General features: G+C 38.5%; 1 protein-coding gene across 1 annotated transcript in view; it reads left to right on the forward strand.

Moving 5' to 3' along the window:
* The window catches only part of LOC132394271 (contactin-associated protein-like 5), a 977958-nt gene that overhangs the window by 372408 nt on the left and 583885 nt on the right, over window positions 1-21665 (forward strand). Inside the window, exon 11 of the mRNA XM_059970196.1 lies at window positions 13511-13667. Coding sequence (XP_059826179.1) covers window positions 13511-13667 — 157 coding nt within the window. The remainder of the gene's footprint in view (window positions 1-13510; window positions 13668-21665) is intronic.

Consider the following 21665-nt stretch of genomic DNA (forward strand, 5'->3'; position numbering starts at 1 on the left):
TAACGTATTGCCCAGAGTGACTCCTGGAGCTTATTATAAGGAGGAGGTACAGCACAGTTGCCTATTACTTCCTGATGCAGTTTCAACTCAAAATGTCATTCTTTTCTTCCCAAAGGTGATGCTCAACTCCAGTTGATTGCTTGTTGCAGCCTTATTCATTCATTCTCCTTCAAGTAGCAGTTTATTGTCTTCCCCAATTTTTGACTTTAGCCTTGGAAATAAATTAAGAATAAAGTTCAATGGAAGAGAAAAAGGGAAAGCATACTTCAAATTTCAAAATAAATTTATTATCTAAGTATGTAAATATCACTATATACTACCTGAGACTCATTTTTGGTGGCATTCACAGTAGAACGAGAAATACAATAGTTAGAATCAATGAAAAGCAGCCTATGTGCAAAAGAAGAAACAAAGTGCAAATACAAAAAAACCTATAAATAAAAAAGTAAATAAATAATAGTCCTTGAAAGTGAGTCCATAGGTTGTGGAATCCATTCACTGACGACAGTGAAGTTTATTCTATGTGGATATATGTCAACTACAAAAAATATGATAAGGATTGAAATGATAAGTGGAGTACTGTTTTCAGTTCCAGCTACTACATTGCTAAAAGATGTATTGAATTTTGTGGAAGGACAGCACAGTTTTAGCAGAATGTTACTGAGCCAAAATCCCTAAAATCTGATCAATGGGTTGGATAGAATTCATTGAGAATAGAACATTAAGGGATGATTCAACTGAACTGTTCGAGATAATTTTGTCAATGCCTCAAACCTTGAATACTTAGCAGAATACAATGTAAATATATTTTCATTTGAGAGGTGGGGCTGCATCTGAACAAGAAGTAGGAGTGGTGATGGTGGAAGAGGTCAGTGGGTGATAATAAAATTAGAATTACATTCAAATATAGAGTCAGAATGGATTACTTACCACCATAAAGAGAGAAGATCAGTTCCTATTGGCAGAGGAATTAGAGAACATAAAGTAGCAGATTTTTGGCAAAAGAGCCAACATTGACTGGCATGAGGAAAATTACTTCTAATATTTTCTGAGTGATTAGAATCTGGAATACGCCATCAGGAATAAATGGAGACCAATTCAACCAAAGCATTCAAATGAGAAGCATCAAGATGATGAGGGGCACTGATCGTATGGATAGCTGGAGGCTTTTTCCCAGGGCGGAAGTGGCTAATATGGTGCGGGGTGGGAGTATAGTTTTAAGGTGCCTGGAAATGGGTACCAAGGGGATGTCAGGGGTAAGTTATTCACATGGAGAGTGGTGGGTGGTGGAAATGGATACGATGGCGTCTTTTAAGGGCCACTTAGATAAGTACATGGAGCTTAGAAAAATAGATGGCTATGCACTAGGGAAATTCTAGACAGTCTCTAGAGTAGGTTACATAGTCGGCACAACATTGTGGGCTGAAGGGCCTGTAATGTGCTGTAAATTTCTATGTTCTATGTTCTATTGAAAAGTAAAGAAAAAAGTACAAGTCTATGAGAGAGGGTAGGAGAATAAGTCTTGCAAAATTACTCTCGTATAGATCTGACACAGATTTAATGGATCAAATATCCACCTTCTGTCCTTAACCACTCTGTAATTCTAGAAATCAATCGAATGACAATTTTGAAACATTCAAGACTGGTGTTGATAGATTTTTGGAATCAAGCTAGATAAAGAAGTTTGAGCTACGGATTTCACCTGATACTACTAAATAACACCTTAAAGTAGGCCAAATGCTAGAAGATTGTTTGCCTCTTTCAGGTAGTAGTCTTGGGATAAGGTCACAACCAGATACAAGAGTTAAAGTAATTCCTGTCATTTACATTGTGATGTTTCTCCAGTTCCACATGGAAGGCTGGACAATCTTCTCTAAGTGTTCCAACCTATGGAGAGGATTGATAGTCACCAATCTTGTTACTACGACTTGTATGGCAAAAGTATCTTGACATGCAAATGCCTTTCAGATGATTTGAGTTACCACCAATTTCATCAACAAAGCCATTCTGACTATTTAGCCACAAACAAGAGAAAATCTGCAGATGCTGGAAATCCAAGCAACACACAAAAACTGCTAGAGGAACTCAGCAGGCCAGATAGCATTTATGGAAAAAAGTACAGTCGATGTTTCAAGCCCAGATCCTTCAGCAGGACTGGAGAAAAAATGATGAGGAGTAGATTTAACTATTTGACTATTTAATCATTCTCTAAAGAAGTTCCTATTGATATTAATCCTGAACTTAATCATTAGTTTGTAGTTATGATACTTGGTACTTGTACCTTGTAATTAAACCAAAGTTAATATTTCTTATCCTAATTATTGTTGTCTCTGCAATTAGAATCACATTTTTCACTAATTACTCTTCCAAGGCCTAAGAATTATTTAACCTCTGAGCACCATTTTTTGAGATTAATCACTTTATTTATTGATGTCCTATCAATAGATTCCTAGTATTATTGATTTCCACAAGTATTTCTTTCAATAATTTTGTCTAATTCTGAAGAATGAATTGTTTATGAAAACAAATTGAGCTTTTTTTCCCACAATTATAGAATTATTATCAAATCCTTTTTTCTTTCCACTTACAGATTTTTCCCATCACACACGGTTCCACAATTCACAATCATTCTGATCTATATTCATAAGAGCAATGTTTACAAAGCACATGGTAAAGCAGGATTAATGACTAGTTTTGAATCAATAGGATGCTAGAAGTTCTTTTAATGTTAGAAATAGAACCAAACTATAATTTTATTCTGTGATGTTATACCTTGACTACACATTAATATAAACAATGTGGAACAGAGAATGGGATTTTTGATATGATATTCTTTTATCTTTTCATCCTTTTATTTACTTATTTCCAACAAACCAGAAGGATTCCTAATTCAGTGAATACTGCTTTCGATTCAGGAGAGCAAACCGAAGCAAAATGACCCAAGAAAATGTTTGAACACTTTCATTTGCAAGGAAAAAGCAATGAATTCCTTGTTAAGGAAAAAAAGAATAATTTTTTTTAAATGACTTAAACAACGGACTGTGTTTACCAGTGCTCACTATTCAACAGAAATGGCATCGTGGTTGTGCTGAAAATCACAGCCATTGAAATGGGAGAAAATTTGCATTTATATTGGGCCTTAACTTGCTGAATTTTGCTGGTTATTGCAGCCAGTATGCCAGCTTTGAAACTGAAGTAAGACACAGATTTCCATGCACGAAAGTCAAGGATTTACTGACAAATGTGAAAGGTCATGCCTGGTAGTGAAGCCATTCAGCATGCAGAATTCCGAGTGTCCTGGCAGCTAATCTAAGAGTCATCGAGCTATACAGCTTGGCAACAGGTCCAGGGGATCCCTACCGACTAAGAGGCCGGTTTATGCTACTATGGTTTGCTCATGTTTGGCTCATGTCACTTGAAAACTTTCCTAACCATTTGCATGTCCAAGTGTAACTAAACACCGTTAGTGAATCTGCTTCACCCACTTACTAATGGCAGCTCATTCTGGTGGATATTTGATCTATTAAATCTGTGTCAGATCTATACGAGAGTAATTTTGCAAGACTTGTTCTCCTTGACTAATCTGTTGGAGTGTTTTGAGGGTGTAACAAGGATGTTAGACGAGGGTAAGCCAGTGGATGTTGTGCACCTAGATTTTCAGAAGGCATTCGATAAGGTGACACATAGGAGATTGGTGAGTAAAATCAGAGCTCATGGCATTGGGGGCAGGGTTTCAACATGGATAGAAAACTGGTTGGCAGATAGAAAGCAAAGGGTAGCAGTGAATGGGTGTTTCTCAGACTGGCTGGAGGTGACTAGTGGGGTACCACAGGGCTCTGTATTGGGACCACAGCTCTTTACGATTTATGTCAATGATTTAGATGAGGGCATTGAAAACTATATCAGCAAGTTTGCTGACGATACTAAACTGGGTGGCAGTGTGACATGCGAAGAAGACGTTAGGAGAATACAGGGAGACTTGGATAGGCTGAGTGAGTGGGCAGATACTTGGCAGATGTCATTCAATGTGAATAAATGTGAAGTTATCCACTTCGGAAGCAGGAACAAGAGGGCAGAGTATTGTCTGAACGGTGTCGAGTTAGGTAAGGGAGAAATGCAAAGAGACCTAGGAGTCCTAGTTCACCAGTCAATGAAGGTGAATGAGCAAGTGCAACAGGCAGTGAAGAGGGCAAATGGAATGTTGGCCTTTGTTACAAGGGGAATTGAATACAAGAGCAAGGATGTCCTTTTGCATTTGTACAGGGCCCTGGTGAGACCACACCTGGAATATTGTGTACAGTTTTGGTCTCCAGGTTTAAGGAAGGACATTCTGGCAATTGAGGAAGTGCAGCGTAGATTCACTAGGTTGATTCCTGGGATGGCAGGGCTGTCTTATGCAGAGAGATTGGAGAGATTGGGCTTGTACACGCTGGAATTGAGGAGATTGAGAGGGGATCTGATTGAAATGTTTAAGATAATTAAAGGATTTGATAGGATTGAGGCAGGAAATATGTTCCAGATGTTGGGAGAGTCCAGTACCAGAGGGCATGGATTGAGAATAGGAGGTCGGTTATTTAAAACAGAGTTGAGGAAGAGCTTCTTCTCCCAGAGAGTTGTGGAGGTGTGGAATGCACTGCCTCGGAAGACGGTGGAGGCCAATTCTCTGGATGCTTTCAAGAAGGAGCTGGATAGATATCTGATGGATAGGGGAATCAAGGGATATGGGGACAAGGCAGGGACTGGGTATTGATAGTGAATGATCAGCCATGATCTCAGAATGGCGGTGCAGACTCGAGGGGCCGAATGGTCTACTTCTGCACCTATTGTCTACCCTCTCTCATAGACTTGTACTTTTTTCTTTATCCCTGTGGAAAACATGCCACTGCAGCCTCTTTTAAATCTCTTCCCTTTTAGCTTAACCTCTGCCCTCCAGTGTTTGATTCTCCAAACCTCAGAGAAAGGCTGAGTGTATTCATTCTATCTCATGATTTTTTACATTTCTATAAAATCACTGCTAATTCTCCTACACAGCAGGAAATAAAGTCCTAGCCTCCTCAGCTCCTCTCTATAACTCTATCCCTTGAGTCATGGCAACATCTGCGTAGATCTTTTCTCCACACTTTCAGCTTAATGATGTTTTAATCTTCAATCCTAATAGCATCAGTAGAATAATCTTGCACCTAGTTTTACTTCTGATCTGCCATAGGAACTGAGGTCCTACTGGTTTCATTGATCACTCCTACTGGTTTCATTGTTCACTCCTATTGGTTTCATTGTTCACTCCTACTGGTTTCATTGTTCACTCCAGGACAAAGAATTAGGAGGCAAATAATTTCATTTTTAGTCACTTATCTTTCTTTGCTAAATTTGTTAATCCATCTTCTATGTTTTTATGTTTTAATCATTTTAACTTTCCATTAAAGCTTCAGAATTTCAGAGATATTTAAAAACCATTGATATCAATTATGGTAGTTGCATCTCTTTCCATCAGTTATGCCAGCTACAGTCATGCTGCTTCAGGAGTACCTTCCAACTGCACCTTCTGACCCATATGAAATGCTTTTGCATGTGAACTGATAATGCCTTGATTTGAGTCCCCATATCCTTATCCTATTTGATGAGAGGCATTGATCATGTGGATAGTCAGAGGTTTTTTCCCAGGACTGAAATGGCTAACACGAGAGGGCACAGGTTTAAGGTGCTTGGAAGTAGGTACAGAGGAGATGTCAGGGTTAAGTTTTTTCCTCAGATAATGCTGAGTGCGTGGAATGGGCTGCTGGCGATGGTGGTGGCGGATACGATAGGGTCTTTTAAGAGACTCCTGGAGCTTAGAAGAATAGAGGGCTATAGGTAATCCTAGGTAATTTCTAAAGTAAGTACACTTTCAGCACAGCATTGTGAGCCTGCATTGTATTGTAGGTTTTCTATGTTTCTATCTCACTGTGATTCCTGATAAGGGTCAGGGCATAGATCATTAACACTTATTTTTATAAGGTAATTTAGGGAGAGGCAATAAAAATTGGAATAAAAACAGAAAATGAGAGAAACAGTCAGAGATGGCAGTTGTGGAACGAGAAGTAAAATCAAAAATTGTTGATCGGAGAACAACATAACAGATCCAGTGTGCACAAATTTGTTAAAATATGCAAATACTCATTTGATTGCTAAGTATAATATACCGATGAATAATATCCACTCACCTTTCCTTTAGGTGAACTGATCAATTCTTATGATCAGTCCCAAATGGGTTCTTCATTGACCGTAGTGCAATTCCAATTAGCCTGCATTAGGGTTGTGTCCCCTTACTACTTTCCCATACAAATACCTATACTTTTAACCTCTACGATCTACTTTAATAACTTGTTCCATGTGAACTATGTGTCCAAAACATAGATCTCCTTTAAATTTCTCCCATCTATTGTTAAAACTACTCCAGTTCTTATTCGCTATACTCCCACCACAGGAAAAAAATACTCTCTCTATCCTATCCATGCCCCTTTTAGAAAAAAAAATTTAGACATTTTCAGCTGGTCTTAAATGATTCTTCTTTACAATGATGTTTTCTGAACTCCAATGTCTTTTTCTTGCTGATCACTACTCAGAGAGATCTATAAACCCCAGTGCAGACGTTCATCCTCTATTTCCTGCAATAACATCAGTTGTTGCTGTTACGTATTCAGGCAACAGTAAATATATGAGTTAGGCAAGGGCTTTTATAACAAACAACACATTTATTAAACACTGAAAACTAACCCCCCCAAAAGTAAACAAACACTAACGTAACCGGAAATCAGCTGCTGTGCGGCAGCTTAAACAGTTCTTAAAGCGATGTTGCAAAAACAGTTCTTTTAAAGTGTATTGCCAAAAGTTCAAAAATGCTCACAATCCATTTAAAAGGAGAGACTTTATAAGACGATTTAAATTCTCTTTCACGTCGTTTTGCTTTGATCCCCGACGTCGAATTTCCCACAAAGAATTTACAAAACGAAACGGCTTAAAGGCACTGACCTTTCCTTTATCACACTGTCCTCAATCTTCTGCTATCCCACAGAGATTAACACAAGAACAGTCAACGAATTCCCTTTCAAATAAGGATTAAATAAGGTCGAACCCGTTTCACAGTCGAAATAGATTCTCCTCGATCTTTAACTCCTGAACTCCGATCTTCACTCTCCACTGATTCTCAAACTAGCAGTACTGTAAAGAACCTGCTAGCAATGACCTTTTAAACTTTAGGCATTAGATAAAACTTCATCTTTCAACTAAACTGCATCATCACCTTAAGTCATGCAGTGGCATGAAGTCAACTTGGCAAATCCAGCCACGAACTGCCCCTCCTCACAGGGTGGGGTCTTCCTTTTATAACCTGTAAAAAAAACCTGTCACATGATCTCTACTGGCAGGAAAATAACGTCACTCCACCATCACAAGACCATTACCTCAAGTCCAATATAGCTTCAACACCAGTCATGTGACAAGGGCACCACTGTCACGTGTCACGAGTACATAACACCTCCCCCCAAAAAAACATTTTTGGTCTGACAAGAACAAAAATTTTTGACAATTGCTTACAAGAAAACAAATGTATAAATTTTATAACATACATAATATACAATACCATCATATAACAGCTTATAACTCACAATACAGTAGGAGTGTTACAATTTAAAAAAACACTCCATAAAATAATTGCATTGTAAATTCAACATCGAGATAGACAATCAGCAACCACATTATCTCTACCTTTAATATGAGTTATCACAATATTGTACTCTTGTAACATCAAACTCCAATTTAATAATCTTCTGTTTTTGTTTTTCATCTTACTCAGAAAAACTAATGGATTATGATCAGTGTAAACAATAAGTGGTTTTTGAGTTGTATCAGCATATACCTCAAAATATTCCAAAGCTAAAACAAGTGATAACAATTCTTTCTCTATTGTAGAATAGTTTCTTTGATGCTTATTAAATTTCTTAGAAAAGTAAGCTACTGGATGATCAACCTCATCATCCTCATTCCTTTGCATTAATACTGCTCCTGCAGCCTCATCACTAGCATCCACAGCCAATGAAAAAGGTTTTTCAAAGTCAGGTGCCTTAAGCACAGGTCATTGTTTTCAATTTTTCAAATGCTTCTTGACAAGGCACTGTCCAGACAAACTTCACTTTCTTTTGCAGAATGTTAGTTAATGGAAGGGCAACATTAGCAAAATTTTTACAAAATTTTCGATAATATCCTACCATTCCCAAAAATCTTCTGAGAGTTTTTTTCCCCGTTGGAGTGGGAATCTCTAAAATTGCCTGAACTTTTACCTGAACAGGAGCTACCTTACCTTGACCCACAACAAAACCAAGGTAAGTTACAGTGGCATGTCCAAATTCACTCTTAGCTAAATTAATAGTTAAGTTAGCTTTTGAAAGCCTTTCAAACAATTTCTCCACCGCAATAATGTGTGCTTCGCAAGTATCATTTCCTGTCACTAAATCATCAATATAAGCATCAGTATCCTTCAATCCCTGAATCACAGAGTTAATCATTCTCCGGAAAGTACCTGGGGCATTCTTCATCCCAAATGGAAGAGCATTATACTCATATAACCCAGATGGAGTTACAAATGCAGAAATCTCTCTACCTCTGTCTGTTAATGGAACACACCAATACCCTTTCAATAAGTCAATCTTCATAAGGAACTTTGCCTTTCCAACTTTATCTACACAATCATCTACTCTAGGAATTGGATATGCATTCCAACATCTACATCATGTGAAGCTATAGTAGTCCTTCTCGGAACATCTGGAAACAACTCTTTATATTTAAAAATTAATCCTTTCATCTGTTGTTTCTGCTCTAGCTGTAAATGTGCTAATTTCTCATCAATATTTTCCAGAATGGTTGAATTTGGTAACCTAACAGAAACAATGTTGGATTTAGAATGAAAGTCAGATGAATCATCTATCATGTTCCTAGTTAAATCAAACTCATTCTCACTAACCACAACAGTCATAGTATCAGATTGATTCTCAAAAAATGGTTTTATCATATATTTATGGCAAAGTTGTGTTGACCTTCTATGATCTGGAGTTTTTATCACGTAATCCACATCATTGATTTTAGACACAATTTCATAAGGACCATGAAATCTAGCTTGTAAAGGATGTGTCTGCACTGGGAAAAGAACCAACACCTTATCTCCAGGCTTAAACATCCTCATCCTAGCTTCTTTATCATACCAAGTCTTCATTTTCTCCTGAGCCAACTTTAAATTTTCCTTGGCTAAGCTACAAGCTTTATGTAACCTGTCCTTAAATTTCAAAACATAGTCCAACAAATTAGTGTGTACTTCCTTACTAATCCATTATTCTTTCAATAAAGCTAAAGGTCCTCTAACTCTATGTCCAAACTCAAGTTCAAATGGACTAAAACCTAAAGATTTCTGTACCGATTCCCTTACTGCAAATAAAAGTAAGTTTATACCCTCATCCCAGTCACTTTCATTTTCCACACAATACATCCTAATCATATTCTTGAGGGTAGAATGAAACCTCTCCAAGGCACCTTGCGACTCTGGATGGTATGCAGATGAAGTGATTTGCTTAGCTCCCAATTTATAAACTATCTGTTGAAACAATCCAGACATAAAATTACTGCCTTGATCAGTTTGTATCTCCTTAGGTAATCCAAAATAAGTAAAAAAAATTATAAGAGCCTTTGTCACAGTTTTAGCTTTTATATTCCTAAGTGGTACTGCCTCTGGAAACCTAGACAAAGTACACATGATAGTCAACAATTACTGATAACCAGTTTTTTGTCTTTGGTAATGGACCAACACAATCTACAATAACTTTAGAAAATGGTTCACCAAGTTCTGGAATAGGTTGTAATGGAGCTACTGGTGTAACCTGATTTGGTTTACCCACAATTTGACAAGTATGGCATGTTTTACAAAACATCGCCACATCTTTTCTTAGACCAGGCCAGTAAAAATGTTTTAAAATCTTGTCCACAGTTTTCCTTACCCCTTGATGTCCACCTAAAGGCACACTATGGCTAAAGTCAAAATCTCATTTCGATAAACTTTAGGGACAACTACCTGATAAACAACATTCCAATCCTCAGTTGCAGGAATTATAGGCAATCTCCACTTCCTCATCAATACTCCTTTTTCCAAGTAATACCCTACTGGCACCTTCTCAATTTTGCTACCTAGTAAAGCTTTTTCTCTTAATTTTATAATCTCAGAGTCTCTATTCTTCTCTGCTATCAACTCCTTCCGAGACAGACATAAATCTTCATAGTCAGACTTACTCCAAGAATCTTGTTCAAACAACAAAGATAAGAAAGTCTCTGACACATCCTCAAAACTTGAATCCTGAGTTGAACAGTCCTGAGTAACAACCTCATTCTGCGCATCAATCTTTTTAGCCATAGCTCTAGTCACAACACAGGAAGAATCTGTGTTAGAATTCAACTCTGGTTCCTCTGACTCCATTGTCAAATGCACTTCAGGAAAAACGTGTCCACCTGCCAAGTCATTACCTAACAATAAAGAAATACCCTTCACAGGTAAGCTATGCTGTAATCCTACTTTAACAAATCCTGTAACTAACCCTGACTTTAAATTTACTTTATGTAAATGTAGAGGCATAAAATCACTCCCAACACCTCTTATGTAATTCACCTCACCAGTATCAGACTCTCCATTAAACTTCAACACACTGTCTAACATCAGTGATTGAGAAGCTCCAGTATCCCTAAAGATTTTTATTGGCACCAGAGTAGATCCTTCTTTCAAGGATACAAACCCTTCAGTTATAAAATGATCATATCCCTTTCTAACCTGGTCAGACTCTAACAAAGCCTCATTTGTGTTTATCAAACCCTGTAACTTTACAGGTGCTTCAGTATGTTGCACACAAGCATCTGGAACTGCTTCCTTCTCTTTCTTTTTCAATCTGAAACAGTTAGCTATTACATGGCCAGGCTTCTTACAATAGTTACAAATAAGACCAAACTGTCTTTCCTTCACAGGTTTTCCTTCCTCCTTACCTTTCTCATTAACTTCTGATTTAATTTCTGATTTACCTTGAGTCTCCATGTTATTTTTCCTCTTAAAAATTCTGCCCTGAGGAAATTTATTCTTATGAATTAATACATACTCATCAGCTAATCTAACACAGTCCTGCAATTTATCAGTATCCCTCTCATTTAAGTAGGTCCTTACTTCAACGGGAATGCTTCTTTTAAATTCCTCCATTAAAATCAGCTCTCTCAATGTATCATAGTCCCCATTTACATTTTTAGAAGAAACCCATCTCTCAAAACACATAGCTTTATCATAGGCAAATTCCACATAAGTTTTTTCCACAGACTTTTTCAAACTTCTGAATCTTTCCCTATAAGCTTCTGGGACTAATTTGTATGCATTTAGGATATGCATTTTCACAATATCATAATCAAGAGCTTGCGCAGCTGTTAAAGCTGTGTAAACTTGTTGTGCTTTGCCTTTAATTACACTCTGTAACAACACTGACCATTTATCTTTCGGCCACTCTGACATCCGAGCAATAGTTTCAAGATGTTGAAAGTATCTTTCCACTTCTGTTTCACTAAATGGAGGGACCAATTTAATTTCTTGACTAGCAGCAAACGGTTTTTTAGAACCAGAAGACTGTTTCCCAGACCTTAATTCCTCCATTGCATAATCAAATTCCCTCTTCTTTTGACTTGCCTCCAATTGACAACGCTCCAAGTCTGCTTTACTTTGTTCCAACCTCATTTGTTCGATTTGCAACTGCATCTCCATATCACTTATTGGAGACAACTCTAAAATTGATTCATCAAAAACACCCGAATCCACATAGTGTGACGTGATTTTTCTCTGTATTACAGCCTTTGATGTAGTCTGCAAAATACCTTTACGTTGCAATTTACTAGCTATCTCAGATACCTCAGTTTTTTTCGCCTTCACCAACAACTCCGCATCTGGCGAAACCAGAAACTCATCAATATTCATTTTTGCCGAATACCACTCACAAGCCAATCAAACAAAAGAATCGAGTATTCCCCTTTACCAAAACACCAATTTAAAAGCTAGCAAGCATTTAAACTCAAACGATCCAATCCAGATGCAGCCCCCATATTTATGTTACGTATTCAGACAACAATAAATATATGAGTTAGGCAAGGGCTTTTATAACAAACAACACATTTATTAAACACTGAAGACTAACCCCCCCAAAAGTAAACAAACACTAAAGTAACCGGAAATCAGCTGCTGTGCGGCAGCTTAAACAGTTCTTAAAGCGATGTTGCAAGAACAGTTCTTTTAAAGTGTATTGCCAAAAGTTCAAAAATGCTCACAGTCCATTTAAAAGGAGAGACTTTCTAAGATGATTTAAATTCTCTTTCACGTCGTTTTGCTTTGATCCCCGACATCGAATTTCCCACAAAGAATTTACAAAACAAAACGGCTTAAAGGCACTGACCTTTCCTTTATCACATTGTCCTCAATCTTCTGCTACCCCGCAAAGATTAACACGAGAACAGTCAACGAATTCCCTTTCGAATAAGGATTAAATAAGGTTGAACCCATTTCACCGTCGAAATAGATTCTCCTCGATCTTTAACTCCTGAACTCCGATCTTCACTCTTCACTGATTCTCAAACTAGCAGTATTGTAAAGAACCTGCTGGCAATAACCTTTTAAACTTTAGGCATTAGATAAAACTTCATCTTTCAACTAAACTGCGTCATCACATTAAATCACGCAGTGGCATGAAGTCAACTTGGCAAATCCAGCCACGAGCTGCCCCTCCTCACAGGGTGGGGTCTTCCTTTTATAACCTGTAAAAAAAAAACTGTCACATGATCTCTACTGGCGGGAAAATGACGTCACTCCACCATCACAAGACCATTACCTCAAGTCCAGTATAGCTTCACCCCCAGTCACGTGACAAGGGTACCACTGTCATGTGACTCGAGTACGTAACACTGCTCATTTGGAAGCTTACCGGGTGAAAATACAATTTTTTGTAATGAGCCCTTGCAAAGAATGAATAACCAAGCTGATTCATGAATCCCATAGCAATGCTCCTCAAATTGAATCATATCCTTTAAAGATTCATTATGTCCTATCTTCACCATTTCCTTCTCTGAACTTGAAGTGGGAAGATCATCTCCTGTTTGCCCTCGTCCAAGCCTTCTATGCTGTTTTCCCATTTGGCCTTTGTTGTCTGTTCCATCTTTTAGCTCTTTGAATAATGCCACACTTATTGATTTCCCATCAACCAAATAAAAATAGCTACAGTTTAATGCATTTATCTTCTCCCTCTGCAGGTTATCCTGCAGATTTCCCTCTGCTGTGATATGAAAATTGTACCAACTATTTGCAAAAGTCTTTGGAATAACAAGTTTTTTTAAAAATTAAGGATGTAACAATAGTACCTAATTATCAGTCTATCTTTGTTGTAGCTCTTGCTAAAATTTGCTCCCTTTTTATTGTCCCTAGATGGAACACCATTTACATGGTGGATTGGGAGATCCAATGAAAAACATGTATACTGGGGTGGTTCATCATCAGGAGACCAAAAATGTGCATGCAGATTGGAGGAGAGCTGCTTAGATACGAAGCATCACTGTAACTGTGATGCTGTTGGTGATAAATGGTAAGAAAGTCTTTGTCTTGGAATTAAACTGTACCTTGTCAAAACTTTAAAGACAAAATTTTCACAAAATTGTATTGTGAAAAGGGCTTGTGTAATTATTTTCAAATTTAACAATTTGTGTAGATATAAAAGTTCAAGCTTCAAATGCGTAACAGAATTCATAAACGTCAGAATGAATCAGACATTCAATATCACTGACATACTGGATATTGTGAAATTTGTTGTTTTGCAGCAGTTGTACAGTTTAATACATAAAAACCAAAACAAATGTATCTATAGGGACACATCAGGATGTTTGGCTCAATAAAGCAGCTGCCCCACTTAACCAACGTTTCTTGGAAATGGTTAATAAGATATAAAGGAGACAATCTACCATTTAACTGAGAAACATTTAACTATCAATATCACTACAGTATTCTAAAACTGTGTATTAGTTCCTAATATTTATCAACGGAGGAATTAATCTGTTGCATTATTTTGATTAACTATAAATGATCAAAGTCATAAGAAATGCGTAGTGTAGATAATGGACTGCCTTCATACAGTGCTATTGATGATTGCATCCTCCAAATCTTCCTTTTAATTATACCATTCAAGATAAATGTTGATACCCTTCAAATTTCTCATAGTTCCTAACTTATTGAAGTTGTGAAGTTGTTTCATTTTCACTCCTGGCTTTTTTCTCACAGCTGCAAGCTTGTATGCTTGAAACCACTGTGAGTAAAACAGTTCTGATTTGTCTTACTGTTTATTTCTAGCCAGCTATCAGTGACAAACTCCATTGCTTTGTGAACATACATGCAAGTGACACTATTTAAAAACTGTTCACTCTAAGCATGGTATGATGTTGAACAACCACTCAGGTGCATGCGATTGATGCTAGCTAGAATCTGTTCATCAACAGTCTCCTATCCCAGTTAAGAAGCATAGCACCCCAAATAAATAAAGGAAATCCTGGCTATGTATAGTAATTAGTTTATTTATTAATTGTTAATTAAATTTATTAATTTATTTATTCCAATTAGTTTTTGTTCTTTAAGAGTTGCCCTGAATAAATGGCTGCACTGATAACAGATGGCCTTATAAAATAAGTAGTGCAAAAGCAGAGAGATATTTTTCATGGGTTCATTGATTGTTCCCAATCAAACCATTTAATTATCTATCTTCAGGATGAGCACTGACTAAAATCAATGGAACAAATGTAAGAAACTTCAACAGAAATGCTGAATTTTTTCCTATTTTTCTTATCTATCCATTTTTACTGTCACTCTCTTATCAAAATTTCTAACTATTGATGTGTGTCTCAATCTCTTTCTGTATCCCTGCCAATCTGCCTTCCTCTCTCTAATTTTATTTTTCTCTATTATTTATTGACCTTTTCCCACTTTTCAATAACATTATTTACATTATCTGATTACCTATTCATCTATTTGCCTGTTTATTTGTCTTCTTTGCAATGAATTCCACAGATTCATCTCACTTTGACTAAAGAAGATGTCCCTCCATTCTGAGGCTGTGCTGTCTGGTCCTACTACAGGAAACATCCTCTCCACATCTGCAAAATCTAAACTCTAAAGTTAATACGTTAACCTTTCATTCCTGGGATCATTCTCGTGAACCTCCTCTGGACCCTCTCTAATGCCAGCACCTCTTTTCTTAGATATAGGGCCCAAAACTGCTCACAATACTTCAAGTGTGGTCTAGTAAAGCCTTGTCATTTCATATTCTAGTCTTCTTAGAATAAATGCTAATGTTACATTTGCACCTTCCCCACCAATAACTCAACCTGCAAGTTAACCTTTAGGTAGGAAAAGGGAAGAGATCCTGAAAAAAGACTACAGAGAGTTAGGAAGGCAGTTGAGAAACAGGACCTCAAAGGTAGTAATCTCGGCATTACTGCCTGTGTCACATGACAGTGAGAATAGGAATAGAATGAGGTGGAAGATAAATGCATGGCTGAGGAATTGGAGTAGGGGGCAGGGATTCAGATTTCTGTATCATTGGGACCTCTTTTGGGGCAGGTGTCACCTGTACACAAAGGGCAAGTTGCACTTAAATCCCAGGGAGGCTTGCAAAGGCTACTGGAGAGAGTTTAAATGAGAATTGTTGGGGTTGGGAACCGAACTGAAAAGACTGGGGAAGAAGCAGTTGGCTTACAAATTGAGAAAGCTTGGAGACAGTGAGTGAGGGAGGATAGGCAGGTGATAGAGAAGGGATGCGCTTAAATGGATGGTTTGAGATGTGTCTATTTTAACGCAAGGAGTATTGTGAACAAAACGGATGAGCTTAGAGCACGGATCAGTACTTGGAGATATGATGTGGTGGCCATTACAAGGACTTGGATTTCTCAGGGACAGGAATGGTTACTTCATGTGCCAGGTTTTAGATGTTTCAGAAAGGACAAGGAGAGAGGCAAAAGAGGTGGAGGCATGATACTGTTGATAAGAGATAGTGTCACAGCTGCAGAAAAGGTGAACGCCACGGAGGGATTGTCTACGGAGTCTCTGGGTGGAGGTTAAGAACAGGAAGGGGTCAATAACTTTACTGGGTGTTTTTTATAGGCTGCCCAATCGTAACAGGGATATAGAGGAGCAGATAGGGAAACAGATCTTGGAAAGGTGTAATAATAACAGAATTGTCATGATGGGAGATTTTAATTTCCCAAATATCAATTGACATCTCCCTAGAGCAAAGGGTTTAGATGGGGAGGAGTTTGTTAGGTGTGTGCAGGAAGGTTTCCTGATGTAATATGTAGATAGGCCTAGAAGAAGAGAGGCTGTACTTGATTTGGAATTGGGAAATGAACCTGGTCAGGTGTCAGATCTTTCAGTGAGAGAGCATTTTGGAGATAGTGTTCATAATTCTACCTCCTTTACAATAGCATTGGAGAGAAATAAGAACAGTCAAGTTAGAAAAGTGTTTAATTGGAGTAAGGAGAATTTTGAGGCTATCAGGCAGGAAATTAGAAGCTTAAATTGGGAACAGATGTTCTCAGGGAAAAGTACGGAAGAACTGTGGCAAATGTTCAGGGGATATTTGTGTGGAGTTCTGCATAGGTATGTTCCAATGAGACGGGAAGTTATGGTAGGGTACAGGAACCATGGTGTACAAAGGCTTTAATAAATCTAGTCAAGAAGAAAAGAAAAGTTTACAAAGGTTTAGAGAGCTAGGTAATTTTAGAGATCTAGAAGATTATAAGGCTAACAGGAAGGGGTTTAAAAAGGAAATTCGGAGAGTCTTGGTGGGCAGGATTAAGGAAAACCCCAAGGCTTTCTACAAGAATATGAAGAGCAAGAGGATAAGATGTGAAAGAATAGGACCTATCAATTGTGACAGTGGGAAAGTGTGTATGGAATCAGAGGAAATAGCAGAGGTACTTAATGAATACTTTACTTCAGTATTCATTATGGAAAAGGATCTTGGTGATTGTAGTGCTGACTTGCAACAGACTGAAAAGCTCATGCATGTAGATATTAAGGAAGAGGATGTGCTGGAACTTTTTGTAAGTATCAAGTGGATAGGTTGCTGGGACTGGATGAGATGTACCCCAGGCTACTGTGGGAGGCAAGGAGGAGATTGCCGAGCCTTTGGCTATGATCTTTGAATCATCAAAGGGGATGGGAGAGGTTCCAGGGGATTGGAGGGTTGCGGATGTTGTAACTTTATTCAAGAAAGGGAGTAGAGATAGCCCAGGAAATTATAGACTAGTGAGTCTTACTTCAGTGGTTGATAAGTTGATGGAGAAGATCCTGAGAGGCAGGATTTATGAACATTTGGAAAGGTATAATATGATTAGGAATAGTCAGCATGGCTTTGTCAAGGGCAGGTTTTGCCTCACAAGCCTGATTGAATTTTTTGAGGATCTGAATAAACACATTGATGAAGGAAGAACAGTAGATGTAGTGTATATGGATTTCATCAAGGCACTTGATAGGGTACCCCATGCAAGGCTTACTGAGAAAGTAGGGAGACATGGGATCCAAGGGGACATTGCTTTGTGGATCCAGAACTGGCTTGTCTATAGAAGGTAAACAATGGTTGTAGACAGGTCATATTCTGCATGGAGGTCGGTCACCAGAGGTGTGCCACAGGGATCTATTCTAGGACCTCTGCTCTTCGTGATTTTTATTAATGATCTGAATGATGCACTGGAGGGATAAGTTAGTAAATTTGCTGATGACACAAAGGTTGGAGGTGTTGTGGATAGTGTGGAGGGCTGTCAGAGGTTACAGTGGGACAATGATAGGATGCAAAACTGGGCTGAGAAGTGGCAGATGGCATTCAACCCAGATAAATGAACCCAGTGGTTCATTTTGGTAGGTCAAATATGATGGTAGAATCTAGCATTAATGGTAAGACTCTTGGTAGTGTGGACGATCAGAAGGATCTTGGGGTCCGAGTCCATAGGACATCAAAGCAGCTGCGCAGGTTGACTCTGAGGATAAGAAGGCATACAGTGTATTGGCCTTCATCAATCGTGGAATTGAATTTAGGAGCCAAGAGGTAATGTTGCAGCTATATAGGACGCTGGTCAGATCCCTCTTGGAGTACTGTGCTCAATTCTGGTCGCCTCACTACAGGGAGAATGTGGAAGCCATAGAAAGGGTGCAGAGGAGATTTACAAGGATGTTGCCTGGATTGGGGAGCATGCCTTATGAAAACAAGTTGATTGAACTTGGACTTTTCTCCTTGGAGTGACGGAGGATGAGCAGTGATCTGATAGAGGTGTGTAAGGTGATGAGAAGCATTGATTGTGTGGATAGTCAGAGGTTTTTTCCCAGGGTTGAAATGGTTGCCACAAGAGGACATGGATTTAAGGTGCTGGGGAGTAGGTACAGAGGAGATGTCAGGAGTAAGCTTTTTACTCAGAGAGCGGTAAGTGCGTAGAATGGGCTGCTGGCAATGGTGGTGAAGGCGGATACAATAGTGTATTTTAATAGACTTTTGGATAAGTGCATGGAGCTTAGGAAAGGGCTATGGGTAAGCCTAGTAATTTCTAAGGTAGGAACATGTTTGGCACAACTTTAAAGGCCGAAGGGCCTGTATTGTGTTGTAGGTTTCTATGTTCAATCCTGCATGAGGACTCCTTTCCTTTGCACCAACGAGTTTTCAAATTTCTCCCCATTCAGAAAATAGCGCACACCTTTTATTCCTTCTGCCATCTTATTATCCCTTTACTGAGTGTATTTCTTTCTGTCTTTCTATATTTTTGTCTACTCCTTTTCTCTGTCTTAATGTCCTTTTATCTTTCTCTCCAAGCTTTCTTATTTTTTCTTCACCTCTTTCTCACCAATATCTCTTATTTTACATTTAATTTGCTTTATCAATTATCTCTTTATACAATTCATCTGTTTTAAGTCCAAGTTAATTCTCATTCAACCATACACATGTATACAGCCAAATGAAAAATCAAGGTGATATGGTCAAGGTGATAAACACGGTACATATGGTCACACAGACACTGCACATATAGTTATGATCCAGTGCATACAGTCACAAAATAATATTAGCACAAGTCCCTGAGTGGCCTGGAGATTGATAGGTTGATATAAATTGCAAGGTGTGTGTACTTTAAGACAATATAATTTTGCTGGCCCTATTATAATAAAACTACCACTCATATAAATATATGAAACAGCTGCAATAAAAGTTCGAAAGTGAACAGTACAGGATAACAGTATGCTTGTAAGACGGGGAGAGGGGTGGGGGTTGCAGCAGAGTTTTCAGAACCAAAGATGGTATGGCCCATTTGCTCTAAAATACTGAAGTTCAAAGTTCAACGTATTATCAATGTGCATACGTCACCATATACAACCCTTTTCTGCTGAGATTTGTATTAGATATAGCATAGGAGCTGTACATACCTCACAGTCTCAAGTATAGTGCAAGTAGAATGAGGGCTAAGCATACAGCCATGTGGTGTTGCTGTGTTGATGGTGATTGTGAAGGAGATGTGGTTGCCAATCTGAATTGACTGGGATCTGTAAGTGAGGATTTTGACCTTGTAATGTCCTTTGTTTTGTCCCACCAATGTATTAAAACTATACTCTTTCCGTTTCCTTGTTCTGCATCCTCAAAGGGCTGGTGAATTTATTGCATCCCCAACTGATATCTGCAATTTCTCCTTGGAGCGACGGATTCATAGTCATAAGCTCAAACCCAACCAGCATCCTCCAGCAAGGAGGGACCCCACAACTATCCAAACCAATTACCAATAAGGGAACAATAACTTGGAAATGTATAATTTTTAAAATCAAAGTTGAAAATTTATTACCAATACACATGTATGTCACCATATACTACCATCAGATTCATCCACAGTAAATAAAAAGAAACAATAGAATGAATAAAAAACTACACACAAACCCATAGAACCATAGAACATTACAGCACAGAAAACAGGCCATTCTGCCCATCTAGTCTGTGCCAAAACTTTATTCCGCTAGTCCCATTGACCTGCACCCAGTCCATAATCCTCTAGACCTCTCCCATCCATGTTTCTATCCAATTTATTCTTAAAACTTAAGAGTGAGCCTGCATTTACCACGCCAGGTGGCAGTTAGTTCCACACTCCCACCACTCTCTGAGTGAAGAAGTTACCCCTAATGTTCCTCCTAAACCTTTCCCCTTTCACCCTGAAGCCATGTCTTCTCATATTTATCTCTCCTAATCTAAGTGGAAAGAGCCTACTTGCATTTACTCGGTCTACACCCCTCATAATTTTGTAAACTTCTATCAAATCCTCCCTCATTCTTCTACGCTCCAAGGAATAAAGTCCTAACCTGTTAAATCTTTCCCTGTAACTCAACTCTTGAAGACCTGGCAACATCCTAGTAAATCTTCTCTGCACTCTTTCAATCTTACTGATATCTTTCCTATAGTTAGGTGACCAGAACTGTACCCAATACTCCAAATTCGGCCTCACCAATACAACCTTATACAACCTCACCCTAACATCCCAACTCCTATATTTAGTACTTTGATTTATGAATGTCAGGATGCCAAAAGCCTTCTTTACAACCCTGTCTACCTGTGACACCACTTTCAGGGAATTATGTATCTGAACTCCCGGATCCCTTTGTTCCTCCACACTCCTCAGTGCCCTACCATTTACTGTATATGTTCTACCTTGATCTGTCCTTCCAAAATGCAATACCTTACACTTGTCTGCATTAAATTACATCTGCCATTTTCTGACCCATTTTTCCAGTTGGTCGAGATCTGTCTGAAAACTTTGAAAGTCTTCCTCGCTGTCCACAACACCTCCAATCTTAGTGTCATCAGCAAACTTGCTGATCCAATTTACCACATTATCATCTAGATCATTGATATAGACAACAAACAACAATTGTCCCAGCACAGATCCCTGAGGCACACCACTAGTCACAGGCCTCCAGTCTGATAAGCAATCATCCACTACCATTCTCTGTCTTCTCCCACACAGCCAATTTCGAATCCAGTTTACAACTTCTCCATGGGTACCTAGTGTCTGAACCTTCTGAACTAACCTCCCATGTCAGACCTTGTCAAAGGCCTTACTAAAGTCCATGTAGACAATATCCACAGCATTTCCTTCATCTACTTTCTTGGCAACCTCCTCAGAAAACTCTACAAGATTCATTAAACACGATCTACCACGCACAAAGCCATGCTGACTATCCTTAATCAGCCCTTGGCTGACAAATACTTCTATATCTGGTCTCTCAGAACACCTTCCAATAATTTACCAACTACTGATGTCAGGCTCACCGGCCTGTAATTATCTGGTTTACTTTTGGAGCCTCTTTTAAACAACGGAACAACTTGAGTTACCCTCCAATCCTCCAGCACCACACCCGTGGCGAAGGACATTTTAAATATCTCTGCCAGGGCCCCTGCAATTTCTATACTAGTCTCTGTCAAGATCCCAGTGAATATCATGTCAGGCCTGGGGGATTTATCTACCCTTATTCACTGTAAGGCAGCAAGCAACTCCTCCTCTTTAATGTCTATATGTTC

Source organism: Hypanus sabinus, chromosome 5 (genome assembly GCF_030144855.1).
Source record: "Hypanus sabinus isolate sHypSab1 chromosome 5, sHypSab1.hap1, whole genome shotgun sequence".
Classification (NCBI taxonomy): domain Eukaryota; kingdom Metazoa; phylum Chordata; class Chondrichthyes; order Myliobatiformes; family Dasyatidae; genus Hypanus; species Hypanus sabinus.